The sequence below is a fragment of the Chionomys nivalis genome, chromosome 8, assembly GCF_950005125.1.
Source record: "Chionomys nivalis chromosome 8, mChiNiv1.1, whole genome shotgun sequence".
Taxonomy (NCBI): Eukaryota; Metazoa; Chordata; class Mammalia; order Rodentia; family Cricetidae; genus Chionomys; species Chionomys nivalis.
The window spans coordinates 96,328,930-96,350,995 of NC_080093.1; the positions used below are offsets into that span (position 1 = coordinate 96,328,930).

The following is a 22,066-nucleotide window of genomic DNA, read 5'->3' on the forward strand; positions in this document are numbered from 1 at the left end:
TCTTTGGCTGTAAAGTCAGGAATTGGAAGACAGCAAGTGTGAAGTCCAAGACTGGCCACTGGCCACTGGGGTCTCCTAGAGGGGAAGGTCTAGTGGCTCAGAAGGAAAAGGAAATCAGCTGGGGCTTCCATAACCAGGAAGACTCCCTCACGCTAGGACCCTAAAGGTGCGGCTGTAGAGAAATCTAGGTCTCTAGAAGCTGCCTGCACCGGCTCTCAGCAGAGGAGGTCAGACGAGGCGCCTTCCTGTCTCCTAAGTGGAGGCCCCAGGAGGCTGCACTGTGTGTCCACCTTCCTCACTCTAGACAAGGCCGCAGCCAGCATCCCTTCTGGGCCCCTTCTGGGGCTGGGAGCACAGCTTACAAAGCCTACAGCCCCGGGGCAGAGAGCAAGCTCCCTGGCCATAGGAAAACACCTGCTCTAAACTTGGCCACCCATCTGGGCATCTGAATACTCCCGGCGTGGACAGTGGAAGCACGGTCATGAGAATTGCCGGCTCCGGTTCACAGAAAATGAGTCCTTGAGTGGGACTCTCTGCACTAAAGCTGACCTGGAGCTTCGTTCCAGATTCCTGGGTCAGCAATGGGACGGTGCAACCCTCTTGCACCATCCACAGGACAGCAGTGAGAGATGGGTGATGTGGTCTTTGCTCTTTTGTGCTCAAACTAGGACAGGGGCTACAGAAGGTCTGCAGAGCAGAGCAGAGAGAATTGAGGCAGTTCAAGATGAGAGAACAAACTGAACAGGGACTTAAGGGACCTGTTGGTGAGGTGAAGTGAGAGAGAAAGCAGATGGAGGTGGTAAAAGGGGTAAAGACCCTTCCCGGTACCGGCAGTCCGGAGCAGATCCGTCCGGAAGTGAGATGGACTAGGGCGGCAGCGAAGGGGAGGCTGCGGGTTAGTGTAAAGGTCCATCGGTGGGCTGGAGAGCAACAGGAGCCACGCCAGCACCAAGCAAACCTTCTAAAACTTGGGCGTCTCTGAAAACCTCTCCTCTGATATGAGGAACGAGGCAGGTGGACTCTTCCCCGCCAGGATGGTCGCCTCCCGCCTTCCCTGCTCAACACCAGTTGCGGACGTGCTGACCTCGCAGAGACAATCAGGCCGCGTCCCAGGCGGGTGACAGACCGGAGGCATCTGTCCGGGACGGCTCCGGCGTCTGCCCGGAGTCCGCCCCGCCCTCCTGCTTGCTGCCTGGCGGTGGGGTTCGGAGCAAGGCGGGGTGGGGCGGGGACCGCCGCTCTTCCAGGCACGTGGGCCCCTGCGCGGCTGGGCTTGGGACTCGGGGGCCAGGAATCGCGACTGTGGCCTTTGGAGGGGACGGCGCATCGCGGAGGTGAGGTGGGCAGCCTAGAGGGGAACGGAAGGCGGAGAGGTCGCCGCCGGGTGCGGCCTGGGAACTGGCACTACAGTCTACCCAGCGCCGGACAGGAGAGCCCATTACGTGACTCTGTCCCGTGGGCCCTGGCTCCCAGCCCCGATACTGAACAAAACTGGATGGTGAGAGCCGGCTGAGCTGCCGGCACGCTATTGAACTTTGTCTCCTCTGGATTTGGTGAGTGATAGCCTGGTGTGTTTACCAACGTACTGGGGAAATCTGTGTGTTAGTGGGTGAATGCGCACACCCCTGGGAAGTGAGTGGCTGAACTTGAATTAGTCTGTGTGTATCTCTGAGACATAAGTCTGTGGACAGAGACCCGGGAGCCCTGAGAGTTCTTGTATTTGCATTCCTTCCTTTCTCCCCAGAGTCACTTTGGGTGGCCCGCTGCAGGAGTCGGGGGAGGTGAGATTGGGAAGACAGTGGCAGACGCGGAGGGAGGGGTGGAGGTGGTGCAGTTTCATGTAAGAACAGCTAAGACTTTAATCTGTCTAGAAACTTTTTTGTTTTGTTGTTTGTCGAGACAGGGTTTCTCTGTGGTTGCTTTGTAGCCTGTGCTGGAACTAGCTCTTGTAGACCAGGCTGGCCTCGAACTCACAGAGATCCGCCTGCCTCTGCCTCCCCTTGCTGGGATTAAAGGCATGCGCCACCATCGCCCGGCTCTGTCTGGAAATTTTTAATCTGGCAGGTGGTGCTAGAAGGGTCTGTCAGAAGATAGACAGTGCCCACCTCATTCGTGTGTGTGTGTGTGTGTGTGTGTGTGTGTGTGGTGTGTTACTGATCTCCAGGAGCTAGACCCAAGGGTAGATCCTGCTGGGAACCAGCTTTTCTGGTTTGAGGATTTATAGGGCTAGGTGTCAGCTGTTCTCAGAAAGGCATCCCCAGAGTCCCTGGATCAGCAGCCCTGTTTTGGATCAAGTTTGGAATAATGGCTTTTGAAGATCAGGTTGGGGCTACAAGGAAGTGTCAGTTACCTGTGGATGGGGTGTGAGGAAGGGGATTCTGTGAGCAGGCAGCCTCTAAAGGGCGGTCAGTGCCAGCACCATCCTGCATGAGGGGTGGGGTCCTGCCATAGAGGTCTGCCGGTCTTCTCTGTGCTTGGGGTTCTCCTGGGTTTTGAGGAGATGGGAAGGCTGGCCTACAGGTAATCCTCAGGAGTGGCTGCCCACATGCAGACTGAGGTTGTGACTTTCTGGTGCCCTCTTGCCCACACCCCATGAACCAGAACATGTGAGGACATCACCAAGGCTTCGTGGGTGACACCAGATCTTTAATTTCATGCCTGTGATTTCTTTCTTTCTTTTTATTTATAAATGCTTATGCTACTAACTGGAATGTTGGTGAATTGTTGTTACAATTTACAAAAATTCCTCATTTTCTTTTACTAAAGGCTCCATGAGAAAGGAACCTTTATTTTGTAGATGAGAAAAATAGAGAATGTCTTGTCCACGGTCACAAAGGCAGATAAAACTGGGACTCCTGCCTACCTGCCCCAGCTGAGGCCTCCCCTCTAGGACCAAAGCTTCAGGGTGAGGAAGGGAGATTGAACACTGGCTTCTCACTGTGTAGTCCTGGCTAGCCTGGAACTCACTATGTGGACCAGCCTGACCTCAAACTCACAGAGGTTTGCCGGTAACCTAACTCTGAAGCCCTAATTGCCCAGCTGTTTCTGGATAGCCACCATTTTCCCAGTCTGCTTACAGGACCAGGAAGATCTTGCTGACCTGCTGAGTAGGAAGTGGCCTCCAATGGCATCTCCTCTGTCCCCTACCTGCCTTCCCAGGGCCTGTCTGTGCACCCTTGAGATGCCCTTAGGTTTCTAGGCCACCAGTGGGGCCTAATGGGAAGAACCTGGCTCAGGACCCTCCTTAATCTCTAGAGAAGTCAGACTGTGTTGTGAAGCTGGACCATCGCTGCTTTCTCACTGTGTCCCTGTCATCCAGCTCAGATAGGGCACACGGCATGTGCCAGGAAGTATTTTGGAAGTGAGTGAACAGGTACAGCGGATATTCAGAAGAGAAACTCCTTGTTTCCTGAAGTGCCGCCGTAGTGAGTCCCCGCCTCCACCCTCTGAGACTTATGTACCTTGAATTCAGCCTGTAGAATGGCATTAACTTCTAATCCTCCTGCCTCCACCTTTTGAATGCTGGGCTTGTAGGTATGTACTTGTTTTATTTAGTGCTGGCAATCAAACCAAAGATTTCTTGCATTCTAGGTAAGCATTTTACCAGCTGAGCTATACCCCAGCCCTTCTGGGTCTGAGAGAGAGAGTCGCTCCTTCTTAGCCCTGCTGCCCAAACCCAGAGACCTGCTTCAGTCTTGCTATAGAAGGAGTGGCAGGATTCGTGATGGAGACAATGGCATCCTAGGCTGGCTGGGCCCAACTCAGTCCTGCATTTTCTTGTTCTGTCACTGTTCCTGCAGAAGAGAGGTCTAGGCGCTGGGCCTCCCTCCAGCTTGTATGGATAAAGCCTCCTGGAGAGTTCAATTTGTAAGAGACTTTCCCAGGCCTGGGCTTGGGTCTGGAAGGAAGCTCACAGGGAGTCCCGGACCCAGATTCTCTCCCCTGATCACCCGTGCCCTCCAGACTCCTTGGTGCCAGCTGCTTTCCATTGGTGCCATCTTTGCAAGGGTCAACTCTGAAAATGCCTTCCCTTTTAAGCGGGAGAAAAAGCTCTCAGCTTGGCATTTGAGCCCTTTCGTATGAATTCCTTGGCCCCCACACATTCCATGCCACCACACAGGCTCTCCCGGCACTTCTTAAACAGCCTGTACCCTCACCCTCTGGGTCTTGGCCTGGGCTTCCTCCCTCCCCATCTCTGTCTGCTCTGACAACCCCAAGTTATCTATTAAGGCCAGCTCCTTGGGGAGGCTTCCACTAACCATTTCCCCAGGATACAGGTTGCCCCAGTCTCTGTGACCCTGAGTTCCTAGTCCCTGCGTTCCCTTTGGATACGGTTGGATCTCCCAAGATAACCTGTCCATCCCTGTGCACTCCTCAGAGGGCCTGGCAGAGTTCATCCTCTGAAGCTGCGCGTTTGCGGACACTGGCAGGCGTTTGCTGGAGCTTTGTGGTTCTTAAGGTTGTGAGTTACTGTTGCATTACTCTGAGCACAAACTCCCGGGGTTCTGAGAGTCTCAGCCAAGGCTTTTTGGAGCCACAAGAAATAGAGCTTTGGACAGAGCCCCTGCTTCGGCAGGTGGACGGGAGGAACAGCATGGGATTCAGGCACTCTTGGAATTAGACTCGGAGAGTCACTGCCCGGAGGAGAGTCTGTCTCGTTGCCTTTTTTTTTTTTTTGGATTTTCTAGACAGGGTTTCTCCGTAGCTTTTTGGTTCCTGTCCTGGAACTAGCTCTTGTAGACCAGGCTGGCCTCGAACTCACAGAGATCCGCCTGTCTCTGCCTCCCGAGTGCTGGGATTAAAGGCGTGCGCCACCACCGCCCGGCTCTCGTCTCCTTCTGTGCATCCTGTGATATGAACCTGGGTTCTCCCATCTCAAGATGGATGCTTCCTGCCCCTCCCTGGTCACAGCTTGGACCATGACCTCTGTTCTCTGCTGGGGACCTAGAGCAGACCTCCTGATGAGAAGTGTTGTAGTACCCCAGAATTCAGCATTTTCCTGCCATGATGGGAAGATAGTGCCTGCAACCCCGGATTGTGCACATCTTCTCCCTGTGGGCCCCACCCCCACTGCTCCCTGGTCTTGCCCGTTCTCCGTGAGCTGCTCTCACGGACCTGTGGCTCTCCCAGTTTGACCAGTAAAGAACTCACACTCGGGGACTGGGTCTAACTTGATCCAGACTGCACAGCATAACAGGCTCCAAGTTGGGTCTTGTTGGAGGCACTCAGGTGTGCTTGGCTGGGGTGGAGTCTGGGCTCTTGTGGTTCTGAGCCCATTTAGCCCATCTCTGAAGGCAGCCTGTGCTGCACTCGGCTGAGCTGGGTCAGGTAAAATCCATGACTTGGAGTCCTGCCTTGGCTAGGTAGGCCCTTTCCCCTTGGAGTCTCAGCTTTGTGCTCTGTGGAGGTCCTTACACCACAGTCTCACCACCTGATACCATCAGAGGTCACCCCTGAGCTGTGTCCCCAGACTAGGCCTGGTGTAAGACACCAGGCACAGCTGGGGGAATTGCTATCCCCTAACCCCGTGGAGGATGTTTGGGAAGGGACAGACAGGCAGTGACTCCTAGGTTCCTAATCCTGTGCTGCTCAGATTGCCCGTACTATGCTCAAACCGCAGGTTGCTTTGAGTTCAGGTCATCTTGCCCAGATTTGTGCTCACTCTCCCTCCACCCACCTGATGCCTCTGCATCTTCCTAACCACAAGTCAGGTGTCCTCTTCTCCAGGAAACCTTCCCGAGCAGGGGCCTCCCCACTACGCTGCCTCCTTTCCCAGAAGGGCCTCCTCGGCTTCCTTCAGGCCTGAGCAGCCTGAGTTGTCACTGTCTGTTTCTGGGTGTGTCTCCCTGACCCCTGACCTTGATAACAAACATCCGGAGATCAGGGCAGAATGTAATCTCAGAGCAGCCGAGGACATACCTAGGAACGCGATGTGTGGTGGATTGCTGAGGGCTCTGGGCCTCCTTCTCCCGAAGATGGGTCTGGGAGTGTGAGGTACTGATCTTAGGTTAGCCTGGCTCTACCTTGCCACCGTAGCTTTACCCATAATCCCTGCAGGCCTACTTGCCTCTCTTGCTTTGGGGGTGCTCCCATCCCTCCTGTCTCTACCCTGCAAGGCAACCTCCTCTCTTATTATTCTGCAGTGTGTGTGTGTGTGTCTCTGTGTGTGTGTCTGTGTGTGTCTGTGTGTGTGTCTGTGTGTGTGTGTCTGTGTGTGTGTCTGTGTGTGTGTGTGAAGTTTTTGCTCACAAACAAGTTCTGTTCTGTCAAGAAGAGACTGACCAGCAGGCTATGGGATTGGCAGCTCTGCCCATCTGACAGCTGGCAAGGGCAGAACAGATTCCCCATCCACCCTGTGCGCTCACCTCCCTCTTGATGCTGTTCTAACTCCAGGTCCTCAGTTCCCCTCTCAAAATCTCTTTCTGACCAAGGCAGGTAGGTAGCAGTTCTCTGGGGCCGTGATAAGACACTTTCCCCGCGAAGCTGGACAGAGTCCACCAGCCTGGCAGGTGGCGCATTCCAGAGCCACCCTAGTAGAGGAACTGGAATGTTGTCCAACCACCCAGGAAAGTCCGCTGCCAGCCTAGGACCAGCTCTGCTTCCTCCTCTTGGCTTTAGACTTACTAGCCTGGGACTAGTGAGAAAGAACCAGGTAGGAGTTGTCAGACCTCCTCTTCTGGAGATGGAACAAAGAGGCAGAGCTTTGCCGGGGATCTCCCTGGGGATGGCATCTGGGCATTGTATGGGAGGGTAGGAGCTAGTGGTCGGGGCACAGCAGAACTCTGTGCTGTTTGCTAGAGTTGTGAGTCTAAGGAGGTTATTTTAGCCTGCTGAAACCTTCAAATTAAATATGAAGAGGTTCATGAAGCCACCCAACATAAAAATGGGCACAGATAATGCTCAGCTCTCCCCACGAGAGTGATGGTAGAGAACAGGGAGCTATCGCTGAGTGAGACAGAACCATTCAACTGCTTGAGTTGTACTGAGACAGGAGGATGGGGGAGAGGGGAAGATGGTAGGTTTTCTAGTGATGACAGGGACCAGTTCAGCTAGGACCTTAAGGGCAAGGCCAGGAACCTTGTATGTTAACCTAGCAGCAGTAGGGAGCTATGGAAGGATTTGCACTCAAGGGCATGTGGTTAAAGGTAGGTATGAAGAAGACAGTGTGACTAAAGAGTTAAGGTTGAGCAGGCAGGGCAAGAGGGAGGCGAGGACTGAAGTAGAGGGGACGGTGGTTCCGAGGGAAAGCTTAGTCCTGTGTCTCTACTTCAATGCAGAGGGCGTACAGAGACGTCTAAGGAACTCCGCTGGCTGAGCTTGGTGAGTGATGGGCTTCAGATGGGGTGGGATATTGAGAGGAGGGAAGCTAGGAGGGTGGCAGAGGCCCTTTGAGAAAGCGGTGTGCTCTGCCTTAGCTGGTTGGTCAGGCACCTCCGGAGGACAGGGTGCAAAGGGGAGCCCTTTTATCTTGCCACCAGACTCTTCAACAGACTGCCAGAGAGCAACCACACTCGGGCCCATGTCAGCCTAAAATACCAGGCTAGGCGCATCATCAACTCATCAGTGCCAAGAGGCACTTCCCAGGCCCCGTCTTGGTCCTCTACCCTGCAGCCACCCACCCCCTCCTGCTCTCCCATCTTTACACTGCACCTCCAGCTTGGGGGCTCCACTCCCCACTGTTGAGAAAGTGCAAATGGAAAAAGATATTCGGGAGCTGGGTTGGGAGGGGAGCTGGAAGCGTAGCTCAGTAGTAGCCTTGCATGCTTCGGGCTCTGGATTCAACCTTCAGGACCAAAGAAAAAGGGTGTTCATGTGGCTCACATTGGAGAGTATTTGCCTAGCACGCTTGAGGCCCTGGGTTCTCTAGCCCCAGCTCCACACAGACAGAGTGTGGTGGGGCATGTCTACACACCCAGCACTTGGACGCTAAGGACAGAAGAATGAGAAAGTCAAGTTGATCCTCAGCTATATGGTGAGATGTATAGCCTGAGATGTATAGCACTCTTTCTCAAGAGAAAAAAATTTAGTCTAGACAGTGGTGGCGCACACCTTTAATTCCAGCACTTGGGAGGCAGAGACAGGCGGATCTCTATGAGTTCGAGGCCAGCCTGGTCTATAGAGTGAGTTCCAGGACAGGCTCCAAATAAAGTAAAAAAAATTGTTCGGGAGGTTCCTGGTGGGTGCTGGGACCTGCCCACACAGAGGGGTCCTCCCAGGCAGGTTTATCCTCTCTCGAGCAAATTCCCTGTGTCTGCTGCATATGAGGGGCTCACGGCTCAGCTCTTGAGTTTCTTCTCCGTTAAATGGGCAGTCAGCTCAGGTAGCAGAGTGAGGTTGGATATTTATTTAGTGGGTTATGAAAGGGAAGGGGAGAGGGAGAAAGAGAGAAGAGGAGAGAGAGAGAGAGAGAGAGAGAGAGAGAGAGAGAGAGAGAGAGAGAGAGAGAGAGAATATGGCCGGACCGGCAGATTCTGAACCTACGTCTTTGTCTCTGGGTGTCTACAGGAGCCCTCCAGGCAGCTGCTTGCCCTGGAAAATGCTGGAGGCACGGTGCGGCCCCAGGCCCAGGAACCTGTTCTTCCTGTTTCCTGCTTCGGTCCCAGCGGCTGGTCCAGGTCTGAGCATTTATGAGTGAAGAACTGGAGCCCACACGGAGCATCCTCACTGCACCAAGAGCAAGACTGATCAGGTCCAGCCAGGTGTGGGAGGCAGGTCCCCTGGCTGGGAGGCTGGGCATTTTGTATGTGTGTGTGCACTGGATTCTGCTTGCATCAATGGGATCCGAGGCAGGGACTGTGTTCTGCTTCTTTATCCCAGGTTCTGCAGCCAGACAACCCTCAGTGTCAAGCCTAGTTTTTCCAGTTCCTTCCAGTATAACCAAAACAGAGAGCTTAACCTCTACATTAGGTATTTACCAGGTACTGAATGCCGCCTCGCGGGAGCTGCTTAAACCTGATCAGATTCCCACTGAATAGGAAGGTCGCAGAGGGGGCTGCATGCTGTGGAACTGATTAGACTGAGCCAGAGGTGGGTCAGGGAAAGTGTGGGGTTGCCTCAGCCACCTGACCAATCCTAGACTGTTTCCCTGGCTACATAGAAGGGCAGGGCAGGGCAGGGCAGGGCAGGGTCGCCTGGGTCCTGTCAGTGTTGAACAAAAGAGGTGGTTGAAGGATCCCTCTCAAACAGGAGGATTTGGCCGAGCCTCGTGACTTGTGGGCTCAACTCCTCTGGGTTCCCACAGCCTCTAATGCATCATTTCCTCTTCATTCATTCATTCATTCATTCATTCATCCTTTCTTGCAACAAGTGCTTGCAGGTCAGGCCTCTTGCTGGGCTATTGGTACAGAGAAAATCATCACGTGGATCTAGGCTTCAAAGAAACGTGTTGGGGCGGGGGTGGAAAGACAAGTACCTTAAGGCTGGAGAAATGGGTGGGGCAAGTCTAGTCTTTAAAGGATCATTCTGGAATGGTTTCTGAAGCCGTCAGTACAGTGTGAACAAGGGTGAGGAGGCCTGGATGAACTCTCTAGGGCTCACTTCTCCAAGAAACTGGGAATTCCTGGGGCACCGCCAGCCAGAACCGGGCATAGCAGCAGAGCCAACCGGTGGAGGGGGCCAGTGACCAAGTCAGATAGAGCAGTCTTCATGGAGCTGAGATGAGGTTTCAGGGGAGCAGAGATCAGGAATTGGTGATGAAGGAGAGGCTGGGAACTAGCAAATGGGCTTTACAGATTAGTGAGTTGGCCTAGGGAGGGAGAGGATGGGCAGGGTCAGTCTGGACCAGGGCCATTGTGATAGAGTTCTCAGCTGGCCTGGAGGCAGAGGCCAGGATGTCTTAAGACAGGTGGAAAGGGAGCTCTGTGGTTCTGGGGACGAGGAAGTTCCCACCCTGCTTCTAAGTGTCAGAGATTCCACCAGCAGGGAACAGCAGGAAATCAGACAGAAGACAAGGAGAGGGCTACTGTGGAGCCCAGCGGGCAGGGACAGAAGCGCAGAGGGGACAGCAGAGGAGGAGAGGCTGGGAACCACCATTCCCCAAGGTGGGGGATTGACCCCTAAGAGGGAGGAGGGCTCCTTACGTGGGAGGCTTGCTCAGTCTGCTGTGGTCCTTCAGTCCAGGACACTGCTCCCTGCCTGCAGCTGAGAGCTGTGTTGGTATTGTCATTTTGTTTTGCTTTGCTTTAAACAGAGAGAATGTAGAATTATTATGGAAAAATGAGAAAATAATTCCATAAAGTGCCTCTAAGGGAGGACTACTATGGTTTAAAAAACATTGTGTTGTTGTTAAAATTGCTATTTCTTGGAGTTGGAGAGGTAGCTTAGCAGTTTTCTTACAGAGGACCCAGGTTTGGTTCCATCCGGTGGTTCACAACCATTTGTTACCCCAGTTCATTCAGGGTGCATGACAGTGCATGCATATTCCGGCAAAAACTCACACACATAAATTGTTATTAATATTTCTGGCCTGGAGAAAGCCTCAGTGGTTCAGAGCTATTGCCTCTCTCACAGAGGACCCAGCACCTACATGGTGGCTCACCACCATCCCTAACTCCAGTTTCAGGGATTCTGAGCACCTTCTGATGAGGCATTAGGTACACATATGTTACAAGTACATACATGCAGGCAAAGCATTCATATACATAAAATAAATAGATACATAAAAAGGTTTTTTATTTATTGTGAATCTGCTCAGTAAGATAAGATTTAGTTATACAATCTTGTTCTCTGTAGCCAGACAACGTTATTATTTCAGCGAAATGAAGGTGAAGGAAGCCAGCTGTCCACCGCTTACCACAATGGACTGTGTCAAGTCAAGTCTTGCCTTTGGACAAAACCTTTCTATTCTAGCCCAGGCAGAGTTGTTATTTCCTTTTTTATCCACATACTTCATATTTGTGATGTCAACTGTTTATTTTGTGTGTCTGCCAATGTGCAGAGTGCCCATGTGAAGGTCAGAGGACCACATGGAGTCTCTTCTACTGTGTGGGGTCCTCGGATTGACCTCAGTCTTGGGAGCAAGTGCCTTTACCCACTGGGTCATTGCACCAGCCCCTCACCGCTTGTTCTGAGGCAGTCCTTCTATGTAGCCCAGGCTCTTTCAAACCCTGCTGCTTCTGCCACAGCCTCCCAAGTATTGGGATGGCAGATGCGGGCTCCTCACATTAGTCAGAGAGGAGGAAAGTGGCCACCAGCCCTCCAGGCATTCATTGCCCAGTGGCTGCTTAGGCCCTGTGAGTAACGTGGGAATAAAGTAGCAGACACAGACAGGGTGGAAAGGCATGCTGTGCCAAAGGTACCAGGGGAGGTTCCGCCAAGGGAACCTCCCCCTGACTTTCGAGGACTCTTCAGGAAGGCCACTGCTCCATCTGGACATCTCCTCACAGGCGGAGAACAGAATTGCTGTATGCAGATGTAAACGTCCCAGAATACAATAGTAACACCTTTTTTAAAAAACGTTGAGGCCAGGTGGTATTGGTGTCGTCTTTAATTCTAGTACTGGGACTGAAGGTGGTGGAGGAGGCAGAGGCAGGCAGATCTCTCTGAGTCTGAAGCCAACCTGGTCTACAGAGCGAGTTTCAGGGCATCCAGGGTTTCATTTAGAAACCCTGTCTTGAAAATATGAAAAGAAAATAAAAAATTGAACAAAGGGCTGGAGACGTGTCTCCGTGGTTGCTCCTGTCCCCAGTACCCACAGAGCAGCTCCGTAGTTTCAGTTCCATTGACTGTTCTGACCTCTGCAGGCATCAGACACATACTTGGTGCACAGATGTGCACACAGGCGAGGCACTCACACACACACACACACACACACACACATACACACACACACACTTGGTGCACAGATGTGCACACAGGCGAGGCATTCACACACACACATACACACACACATACTTGGTGCACAGATGTGCACACAAGCGAAGCATTCATACACACACATACACACACACACACACACACATACTTGGTGCACAAATGTGCACACAGGCGAAGCATTCACACACACACATACACACACGGTGCACAGATGTGCACACAGGTGAGGCACTCACACATACACATACTTGGTGCACAGATGTGCACGCAGGCGAAGCATTCACACACACACATATACACACATACACAATTAAATATCTAAAAAGGTAATTGAACAAGAAACTGGAGACCGTTGCAGATTCTCCAGCTCGCAGAGATTAGAGACTGAGCTTGAAAGTCCATGAGGGCTCCAGGTTGCTGGATGCCCAGGCCAGAGAAGCCTCAGTGGGCAGTGGCACTGGAGTACAGCAGAAGGCCAATAATCTGAAATTATACCCTGCTGTATAGCCGACTTCCTTTGGACTGCCAGCTCCCGAAGAATGACAGGGAGTCTTTTTATTAATTATGAAAGCTTGACTTGTTTTCAACGAACTCTTTTTTGTTTGTTTTGTTTTTTTGAGACAGGGTTTCTTTGGAGCCTGTCCTGGAACTAGCTGTTGTAGACCAGGCTGGCCTTGAACTCACAGAGATCCTCCAGCCTCTGCGTCCTGAGTGCTGGGATTAAAGGAGTATGCTACCACCGCCCGGCCTTCAACTAGCTCTTAAAACTTAAATTAGCTCATTTATATTAATCTATGTTCCGACACATGTTCATTACCTCTCCTCCATACTGTACTTCCATCTTCCTTGCTGGCAAATCCCCTACCCTCAGATTCTTCCCCAGTTCCCCTCTCTCCCTGGAAGTCCTGCCTATCCTGTCCTGCCTAGGTATTGGCCATTCAGCTCTTTATTAAACCAATCAGAAGGTGTCTTAGGTAGGTGAGGTAAAACAGAAATGTCTTTACACAGTGTGATTAAATGTCTTGCAACTCATCTGGAATCTCCAGACCTCAGTCTAACGCTTCTGAGTCCTCGATCTTGACCTCTATGGTTCAGGGATTTAGATCAAGGGTCGGCAGGTTCTAGAGTAAATATTTTAGACTTTAAAGACCACATGGCCTTGATGACAACCGCTCAACTCAACACGGGTGTGGCTGTGCCCCAATAGTGCTTCACTTACAACAACAGGCTGCTGGGCGAGAGTCAACCCTTGGACTTTGTTCAGCCTGTGTGGATGTTAGAATTGTGTGAGGTTGGTTTTCATGGATCTCTCAAGTTCAGAGGAGAGAGCAGATCACATGACAATAAAAGTTTTGAATTGGGTAAACAAGTGAGGGTTTTTGTTTGTTTTGTTTTGTAGATGATCTTTTTGTTGTTGTTTTGTTTTGAGACAGGGTCTTACTATGGAGCCCAGGCTGACTATGTAGCCCAAGCTCGTCTTACTGACAATTCTGCCTCTTCCTCCCCAAGAGTTAGGATTACAAGAGTGTACCACCACATCTCGTTTAGGCACATCTTTAGTATGTGTGTTGCTGGAGTGTAGCCCAGGGCCTCCTGCATGCTGAGCAAGGGTTTTGTTACAAGCTATACCTCTTGCCCTAGGCAAATCTTAACGGGTGAGCACCAGTCCTGATGGCTTCCTCTTCACTCCTCCCTTTTCTTCAGGACAATGGCAGCAGACGTGGACTCCTGGAATAGCACCATCAACGGCACCTGGGAGGGGGATGAACTGGGCTACAAGTGCCGCTTCAACGAGGACTTCAAGTACGTGCTGCTGCCCATGTCCTACGGCGTGGTGTGTGTGCTCGGGTTGTGCCTGAACGCTGTGGCTCTTTACGTCTTCCTGTGCCGCCTCAAGACCTGGAACGCCTCCACCACGTATATGTTCCACCTGGCGGTTTCTGACTCTTTTTACGCAGCCTCTCTGCCGCTGCTGGTTTATTACTATGCCAAGGGGGACCACTGGCCATTCAGCACGGTGCTCTGCAAGCTGGTGCGTTTCCTTTTCTACACCAACCTCTACTGCAGCATCCTCTTTCTCACCTGCATCAGTGTGCACCGGTGCCTGGGTGTCCTGCGCCCTCTGCACTCCTTGCGCTGGGGCCGCGCCCGCTATGCCCGCCGCGTGGCTGCTGCCGTGTGGATTCTGGTGCTGGCCTGCCAGGCACCCGTGCTCTACTTTGTCACCACCAGTGTACGGGGGGCCCGCATCACCTGCCACGACACCTCGGCCCGAGAGCTCTTCAGCCATTTTGTGGCCTACAGCTCCGTCATGTTGAGTCTGCTCTTCGCTGTGCCCTTTTCCATCATCCTTGTCTGTTATGTACTCATGGCGCGGCGGCTGCTCAAACCGGCTTATGGGACCACAGGTCTGCCTCGGGCCAAGCGCAAATCTGTGCGCACCATTGCCCTGGTGCTGGCCGTCTTTGCCCTCTGCTTCCTGCCTTTCCATGTCACCCGCACCCTCTACTACTCCTTCCGATCGCTTGATCTCAGTTGCCACACCCTCAATGCCATCAACATGGCATACAAGATCACCCGGCCATTGGCCAGCGCCAACAGTTGCCTTGATCCTGTGCTCTACTTCCTGGCAGGGCAGAGACTTGTCCGCTTTGCCCGAGATGCCAAGCCACCCACAGAACCCATCCCCCGCCCCCAGGCTCGTCGCAGGCTGGGCCTGCACAGGTCTCACAGAACTGACACAGCCAGGAAAGATGTGTCGATCAGCAGTGATGACTCAAGACGGACAGAGTCCACTGCAGCTGGGAACCAGACTAAGGACATTCGACTATAGGTCGGAGCCCTCAGGCGTGCTCGTGTTCACGTGAATGGGCCGATGTCCTCCGAGGTGGATCGTCAGCAATTCTCATTTGGCAACAGCTCAGAATACTCATCCTGTGGACCCCAAAGTCCCCAATCATTTATCTATGTGAGTCGGGAAATCATACTTTAAGAAAGGCATTGACACCTGACTCCATGCAGACAGCTGCCATTCCTGCCAAGGTTGGGGTTCAGGAGGGCTGTTTCAGCCTCATAAATCCAAGGGAGGAACAAGCCCAGAGAAGACACAGCAGAATCCAGGCTAGCTACCTGAAGTAGGAGTGGACTCTCGTAAGTGAGCAGCGCTAAGTCCCCATCGTGGCTTGGGATGGAATTGGCACTCCAGTGGACTCGGCTCAGAGGAAGACCCTCAGGCCAAGAGACAAACACCTGAGGACTGATTTCAGTTCCTTCTGGAGGATCCCCTGGGCTGGAAGCCGGGTAGAAGCCATAACTTATATCAAAGATCGTGCCGCCTGTCAGACTGTGCTCCTGGTGAGAGGACAGGGCCTGGCGGGGAAGCGTTCGTCACCTATGCAAAGGCCAGTTATTTCTGACTACTGTCTCCCGGAAGTTTCTGTCAGGGACCCCTCTTCAGAGCCCCAGGTCAACCCTGCTTTTGAGCTTCCTGTCTTCTGTATTGTATTCTGCCAAGCACGGAGAAGAGTCAAGTAGGGGTCTAGTTCTTGGGGTTTCTCAGTTCACACAGCTTCACACGTGCCGGTAAATGTCAAACCATTTAACTGAACTGGGAGGAGCCCTTTATTTATTGCACTGCCGATTGTTGTGGGGCAAGAAGCCCCACCGTGGCCAATCAAATTTCAGCTTCCAATTACCAGCACAACGGCAGCCTCTGCAAAATTCCTAAAAATCAATCATGGTTCTTTTTTGTGGGGAGTAGGAAGTTAGAGTCGCTGGTTAGGTGGGATCTCAGGTAACCATTGGTGGCCTCAAATTTGCCATGTAGCTGAAGCTGAGCTCGAACTCCTTATCTTCTTGTCTTCATCTCCTAAGTGCTTGGACTACAGGCAGATGCCACATCTATCCCAACAACTGGTTCTTAAAAGCAGGTGCAGGGTACTTCATTACCAACCACACTGTGTAGCTAGGACTGTGTGACCCCCTGGTCAGGGAGGGTTCCCTAGAATGCCAGGAAGTGGACAGGCCAGCTCTGGGGTTTAGGCAGGAACAGACACAGTTGACAGGTCTCACTTGGCCTCAGGGACAGGAGGTCCCTGTCTCCCCATCTCACCTTGTCTGCCTCCTAAATCTCCACCCTCCCCTCTCTGCCATTAAAGGCGAGGCATTCCCACTTGCTCTTTGTACATTTTGTTGGTTTGAGATGTTGCTCAGAATAACCTGGAATTCCTGGGCTCAAAGGATTCACTTCAGCCCCCATGTAACTGGTTTATAAGCATCTGTTTATACAGCTTACCTCCAGAGCGCCCTCAAGTGACAAGGAGCCAGCACAGGCCGGGACCCAAGATATTATTCTGCATTATGTGTGTAGTTTAGCGTCATCTGCCCAGAGTGGTGTGAGATGCTCACTTCCCACACTCTGTGTTCACACTACAGTTAGAGACCTGGAGTCTCTGAGCTTTGGTGACTTCCACTGACTGTCCTGGGTCTTTCCTGCAGGCCAGATCCTTCCTCCAGAGAAATAGAACTGTGCTGAGACCTCTACTGTTCACTGTGGTTGGGGATAGGACCGTTTTCACCACGGACCAGAGCCCCCTTAGTTTCCCTTCTCCTTCTGTAGCTGCTCTAGAGACCACAGAACTCAGCCCCCATGTGGATAGAGACCACACTGTCTTGCCCCCAGGAAGCTTTCTTTGAACCACTGCGTGCAGATTTCGGAGGACACAGTCTAGGGGACAGGAAGGGCTCTTACCACCTAGTTCTGTGGCAGCTACTGGTAGTAGTGGAACCAGGGGCCTAGGCCTTTAGTCCTACATCCAGGAACCAATCAGACTGCTGTACACATCCAACCTTGTTGCCCAGGGTCCAGGTCACTTGCCTGGCGGGTAAGATTCCTGACCCTTCTGCCTTGTGCTATTTTCAGCCCAAGTTAAGACCAAGATTTTCCATCAACCCCAGACCATTGTCCAGCAATGACGTGAGGTGACCTGTCTATCCTCAAAATATCTCTCCTTACCCTCTGGGCCTCTCTGCCCACTTCCTACCCTGATACCATGTCCTAGGCTGCTGACTCCTGGAGGCCACTGCGAAAGGGCACAGGAGACACCCAACCACTAGACAAAGGCCCAGCTGCAGACTTAAAACCCGAGGGGGAGGGAGCCTGTCCAAGGCCAGTGGGTAGGCCGGTGTGGTTCCTGGGCGTCGGCCAGGGGCTTGGGCTGCTCCTGTTGCTGTGCCAACAGGTCAGTGACTTCGAGAATGTCCTGCGTCTCCTGTACTGCCCAGCTCCTCCCCTGAGAGCTGGAGAGTTGTGACAGGGACTTAACACACGAGAACTAGGAGGGGGCAAGCTGAACAAAAAGGGTGAATGCATGCTGGTCCCTCTAGCTGCTGTTCTCAGTGGAGGACACCGATGCCCTTGTCCTGCGAGATCAGAAAAGATCACAGACAACATGTCTCATTGTTTCAGTGCTGGTGCGTGTCCAGCCCATGCCAGCCCTGTGCTACAAGCATCATGGCAGATTTGGACTGGTCTGTTTAGAACGGGTCGCAGGGCACCAAGCGGGACTCACACACGACTTATTTATCCTTTATTATCAGTGCCGCTCAGCAGTCGACGAAGCAGGAGCCAGCAATTAGATGAGTTGCAGGTAATGCAGCCAAGTATGACTGAGTCAAGAAAAACTTTGGATCCCCAGAGGTCCCACATGTCACAGGGCAGGAGAGTTGATCAGTGCTCTTTCTCCTGACTCAGGCCCAGACAGTCAGTGTAGTGGGAAGGGGAGCAGCTCCCAGGTTTGGTTTGAAGGTCACACCTAATCTTCCAACATAGTCCCTTGGACCAATTGCTCCATCTCATGGCCCCTCACTTAGTCATCTCAGTGAGATATAACTGCCCACACAGGCTCTTACTTGGGTACACACACACACACACCACTTAGTCCAGCGTCTGCCACACAGAAAATGCTCCACACGCTCACTGCCAGGGACATGAGGTAAGCCCTTGGACCCAGCCTTCCCAAAGTTCAGTCAGCAAGTGCCTGGGTCCCTTTTGCTCAGAAATCCTGAGACCAAAATTCCTACCCCACAGGCTGTGAAAGAAAGGATGTAGGTCCATCTAGGGGAAAGAGCGATTCGATTCCTCCCTGCTTGGCACTGGGTAGCCTCTAGTGCACAGGCCTATGTGTGCTTCCAGACCCTTGCCTTAAAATGGCAACTGAGAGGGGGAAAAGCAGGTAGTGAGGCAGGGGCGGAGGAGAGAACCTCTACCCACACACAGTGTAGGCTTGGCTGTATGTGCCTGACTGCTTGTGCCCACCATGCTGGTCTATGGCCATGTCTCCATTCAATCACGTGTTCCGAGATCCAGAATGGAAGAACTGACCTAGAGATGGGTCACGGAAGGTAACGAATGCTGTACGACCTGAAGCTTCCCTCTGGGCAAGTCTGAAGGTATTGCTTCTGGGTTCTGTTCTCTCCTCAAGGCACCAGGGCCCCAGATCGTCAAGGCACAGTCGCTTTTCTCTAAGGATGCCAAGGCCACCAAACGGTGAAGGGGCTCCACACACTGCCACGCAGTACCACACACTGCCACACAGTACCACACAGTACCATACAGTACCACACACTGCCACACAGCACCACACAGTACCACACACTGCCACACAGTACCACACACTGCCACACAGCACCACACAGTACCACACACTGCCACACAGTACCACACACTGCCACACAGTACCACACACTGCCATGCAGTACCACACACTGCCATACACTGCCACACAGTACCACACACTGCCACACACTGCCACACAGTACCACACACTGCCACACAGCACCACACAGTACCACACACTGCCACACAGCACCACACAGTACCACACACTGCCACACAGTACCACACACCGCCACACAGCACCACACAGCACCACACACTGCCACACAGCACCACACACTGCCACACAGTACCCACACACTGCCACACAGCACCACACAGTACCACACACTGCCACACAGCACCACACACTGCCACACAGCACCACACACTGCCACACAGCACCACACAGTACCACAGAGTACCACACAGTACCACACAGCACCACACAGTACCACACAGTATCACACACTGCCACACAGCACCACACACTGCCACACAGCACCACACACTGCCACACAGCACCACACACTGCCACACAGCACCACACAGTACCACAGAGTACCACACAGTACCACACAGCACCACACAGTACCACATACTGCCACACAGTGCCACACACACAGTGGGCTGCTCTTGTGGGTGAGGAGTTTAGCCAGGCTGCCCTGGGGGCAGAGGAAGGAAGATGGAGCCCGAGGGTCAAGACCCATCTCCCTCCGCCTGTGATGACTGGACTTGGGCCTCAGTTCCCCCGTACCTGACAACTGGCTTTGTCCAGCTGTCTTTGTTCAGAAGGGGCTTTCTGGGTTTGCCCTGATTTCTGCGCCAGCTCAGCTGGGTGTCCTGTTTCAGCTCTGTCCCAGCCAGGAACAATGAGCCAGTCACTTGTTGGACCAAGCCCTGTCCCCAGGGTCTCCGCCCACTGTGTTGGACCATTGTCAGCAATGGAGTCAAAAAAGAACTTTCCACTCACAACACAATGATCCCGCCTAGCCCATTGTCCAGCAGTGATATGGGCGATCTGCCTGCCTCAAAATATCCCCTGTGCCCATCCTTGGGGCCCCCTACCCTGCTGCTCAGCTCACGTAATTTCCTGGGGCTGTTGACACCTGGTGGCTACAAAGCAGCATAAACAGCTCTCCTTGTTTGGCTGTTCCAGAGGACTGCAAGCCCAGAGAGGGTTGTGGCCGGTCCAAGATCACACAGCAGTCAGGGTGAAGCCCGGACAGAGCCCATAGCTGCTCCTTCTACCCCAGTCATCCTCATCAACTCTAGCTTGTCTTTAAAGGCCAGGGGAAGTGGGGCTCCTAGACATCTAGCTGGTGGGGGAGAGAGGTAACAGGACTGAATCTCTGGTTCTCCTTCTTAACTTCCAGTCTCGTTTTTACCAAATGTGGCTCTTGGGGACTGACTGTGTCCTCCCCAAATTCGTGTGCTGAAATTCCAACTGCCCGCCCGCTGGACGTGATGGCGCTTGCCAGTGCATCCCAGCAGGTGAGGCGGGAGGATCAGGTTCAAGGCCATCCTTGGTAACTTAGAGAGTTCATTGAAGACCTGCTACATAAAACTCTGACTCAAGCAAACATCCAATAAATTTTAACTATTAGATCTGGGGAGGGGAAGCCTTGGTGAGGTAGCTAGGCCACGAGGATGGAGACCTCGTGAATGGGGTTAACGGGGCCAGCTTTCTGCTGCCATAACGAAATACTCAAAAGAATAAACTTACAAAGAGAAAAGGCTTGGGGTCGGGAGAGACTGGGGTAGGAGGCTGGTATCTTTTTTGTTGTTGTTGTTTTGTTTTGTTTTTTCGAGACAGGATGTCACTGTGTGGCTCTGGCTGTCTCGAACTTTCTTGGTAGACCAAGCTGGCCTCAAACTCACAAAGATACTCCTGCATCTGCCCCTCCCAAGTGCTGGAATTAAAGGCATGTACCACCACTGCCCAGGGGGTGGAGTTGTTTTTTGTTTGTTTTTTGAGACTGAATCTCCTGTAGCCCAGGCTATGTAATCTTCCTATTTCAACTTCCTGAGTGTTGGCATTACAGACATATATCAAGGCCTAGTAGAAAAGGTTTATTTCAACTCAGAGTAAAGAGTTTCCATTCCTTAATCGGTTTATCCTGCGGCTTCAGGCAACCTGAGAAGCCTAAGTCTGATCACTGGGCCCATGGTGGGAAGAGAGAACCAGCCACAACACACTCCAACAAAATGATCCTAAGGACTGTTAGAAGGGGGCCTGGAGAGCCAAGGTTACACAGAGAAACCCTTTATTGGGCAACAAAGCGTAGGGGGGCACGAGACCCCAGAAAGCCCTCTCATCTCTTTGTGTCATGTGAGGATACCACAGGAAGTTGGTGTGCTGTAACTAGGAACAACCCAGTCATGTGACCTCAAACGGCCAGCTCCCAGATTGATGAGAAATCACTGTCCACTGTGGATAAGGCATTGAGCACATGGCATTTGCTGCAGTCACTTCAGAAAGACCATAGCTTGGGTTGCAGAGCCAGATCGGTGGTTAAAAACACTTGTTTCTCTTGCAGAGGACCCAAACATAGTTCCCAGCACCCATGTGGTGGCTCACAGTCATCCCTCGCTCCAATTTCAGGGGATCTGATCCCCTCTTCTGACCTCTGCAGACATCAAGCACACATGTAGTGCACACACATGGATCCAGGCAAAACACTCATTCATATACACAAAAAATAAATGCTATTTTTAAAAAGACAGTGGCATAATCTGTGCCGAGTTCAGAGTTCAAGGGAAAGCTCTAGAGAAAAGAGTTGGCCAAGGAAACAAGGACAAAGGGGGATGGGGCAGGTATTATCCCTACCTAGGGGCACTCCTAATTCAGGCTCCTCCTCTAGCATGCAGGGCTAATCCTTGTCTCCCAGGTTACCTTCCCAGCTGAGCTGCTGCTGGCTGGTGCCCGCGTTCCCTTTCTGCCTGGGCGCTGTACTACTGGCCGGTTCTAACGCTCTGAGCCACTTTGGGTAACTGATAAAGTGCATTGGAATTGAGGTCTCAGTGTCTGCTGGAATTAATGCTCAGCCCTCCCCCTTGGGTTTGTCTCCTTTCCCATCCCTTCTTCCTCTGGGCACCTCTCTCTGGAGGCCGCTGGGCAGGGAGTGGCCAGAGACTGTCCAAGGCTCATATATCTGGCTTCCTGCTGCCTGAAATGTTCCTTTTAGTGGCTTCCACTCAGAGGAAGCCAGGACTCTTGACTTTACAGAAAAGAATTTCCAGGCTAGCAAGATGGTCATGCTTGGCTGCCCAGGCCTCTGCTAAGAAAGTTAAGTCCCAGTCCTGGAGAGGCAAATGCAGGTGGATCTCTGTTAGTTCAAGGCCAGCCAAGGCTATGCAGGGAGACCCTGTCTCAAAACAAAACAACACAAGACAAAACAACAAAACGAAAAAGAAATGAGCAGTCACCAAGCCTGACAGCTTGAGTTTGATCCCAGGGACTCACATGATGGAAGGAGAGAATTGACTCACATGCTGTCCGCTTACCTCCATATATATGCCATGTTGTGCATGCACATGCGTGCACACATGTGCACACACTTAAGGATTGAGGTGGAGGAGCAGGCAATAGAAAGA

General features: G+C 52.5%; 1 protein-coding gene across 3 annotated transcripts; it reads left to right on the plus strand.

The window, feature by feature from the left end:
* Positions 1-1,244: 1,244 nt before the first annotated feature.
* P2ry2 (purinergic receptor P2Y2) lies at positions 1,245-15,985 on the plus strand. 3 transcript variants are annotated; one of them, XM_057778368.1, is made up of 4 exons: positions 1,245-1,553; positions 7,278-7,320; positions 8,506-8,689; positions 13,519-15,985. In XM_057778368.1, exons 3-4 carry the CDS (start codon positions 8,628-8,630, stop codon positions 14,645-14,647), a joined length of 1,191 nt encoding a protein of 396 aa, XP_057634351.1. In that variant the 5' UTR covers positions 1,245-1,553; positions 7,278-7,320; positions 8,506-8,627; the 3' UTR covers positions 14,648-15,985. The 3 variants fall into 3 exon arrangements, with proteins under 3 accessions (XP_057634351.1, XP_057634350.1, XP_057634352.1); XM_057778367.1 differs by lacking the exon at positions 7,278-7,320; XM_057778369.1 differs by lacking the exons at positions 1,245-1,553; positions 7,278-7,320 and having other exon boundaries at positions 8,584-8,699.
* Positions 15,986-22,066: the final 6,081 nt, after the last annotated feature.